This window comes from Perkinsus marinus, assembly GCF_000006405.1.
Source record: "Perkinsus marinus ATCC 50983 genomic scaffold scf_1104296943624, whole genome shotgun sequence".
Classification (NCBI taxonomy): Eukaryota; Perkinsozoa; order Perkinsida; family Perkinsidae; genus Perkinsus; species Perkinsus marinus.
Window position 1 is genome coordinate 1 of NW_003211749.1, and position 1,095 is coordinate 1,095.

At 49.8% G+C, this 1,095-nt stretch overlaps 1 protein-coding gene across 1 annotated transcript; it reads left to right on the top strand.

Annotated features, from left to right (window-relative positions):
* Positions 1–238: 238 nt before the first annotated feature.
* On the top strand, positions 239–1,003 carry Pmar_PMAR027131 (conserved hypothetical protein; the record flags this gene model as incomplete). The annotated part of the gene is made up of 3 exons (XM_002781058.1): positions 239–450; positions 675–811; positions 959–1,003. Coding segments are annotated over 3 exons (394 nt in total), but the record flags the coding sequence as incomplete, so codon positions are not given.
* Positions 1,004–1,095: the final 92 nt, after the last annotated feature.

The following is a 1,095-nucleotide window of genomic DNA, read 5'->3' on the forward strand; positions in this document are numbered from 1 at the left end:
GCTCATCTTGGTCGTCTGTTTTAGAGAGGACGCGCTCACCTCGTCCCCAGCGAGGATTCATACGCCTGTGACAACGGCATTCGAAGATCTGTTGCAGCTAGGTAGTGGAGCGTTGGACATGGAAGAGGAGCTCGACTGGGCCAAGGACCTCACTATGACATGCATAGGAATGTAAATCCACATTGATGGGCTCCTCTGGTATTCCACGTTGTTGTCCCAGCTTCTACAGAGGTCTCGAATGTCAACATTTAATGTATCAGCTGTTGACTGGAGAGCTGTAATCCTCGGTCGCTCGTGTAGGTATTCGAGAATATCAGAGACCGGTTTGGCTCCGGAAATCACTCGCTTCGACGCTCATGGCCTGGCGGATGATCATTTCTCTATGCACAACTTGTTGCGGCCGGAGACAGTTGAGGCTTTGTGGTACATGTGGAGGGCCACAGGAGACTGGTAGGACAGGAAATAATACTTGAGATCGGCTTGCGGAATTCTCGAGGCATCTGTTGCTGATCCATGTAGCGATCGATTCTTGAGGAATACTGATTCGCATGACATGCGAGAGAGTTTTCAATCCTTCACTGAGCAACTCTCTATCTACTCCATGGAGGGAATCGAAGCCTCGGTTGACTCTGCCAGGCTGTTCTTCGCGAAAGGTGTTGTCTTTGATAATCAAGGTACTATAGAGAAGCGGGCTGGCGCATCGCTCGGGCTCTCGAGCGGTATGCACGCACGCCTTACGGCTATTCCTCGCTGGAAAACGTCAGAGTGCCTGGAAGTTATACGGGACACCAGCCAACCTATTTTTTCTCTGGTAGTGCCTTATAGAACTGAGAGTGTTTCAAGGTTTATATTTATATCATTTTTCTGTCTCACCTGAAATTGAGCAAATCGGCTCGCGCTGAATATGTTGTCGTCGGCAGCGGAGGACACCGTCAGAGCACTGCTACTCCTATTTCAGAGACCCTAAAGTACCTCTACCTCTTATTCTCCCCGGATGCCATGGGTGAAGGTGCTGGAATGACGAATGGTGTGCTATTGTCCCATACGGAGTATGTCCTCAATACTGAAGGGCATCCATATCCTATACCGACGTGA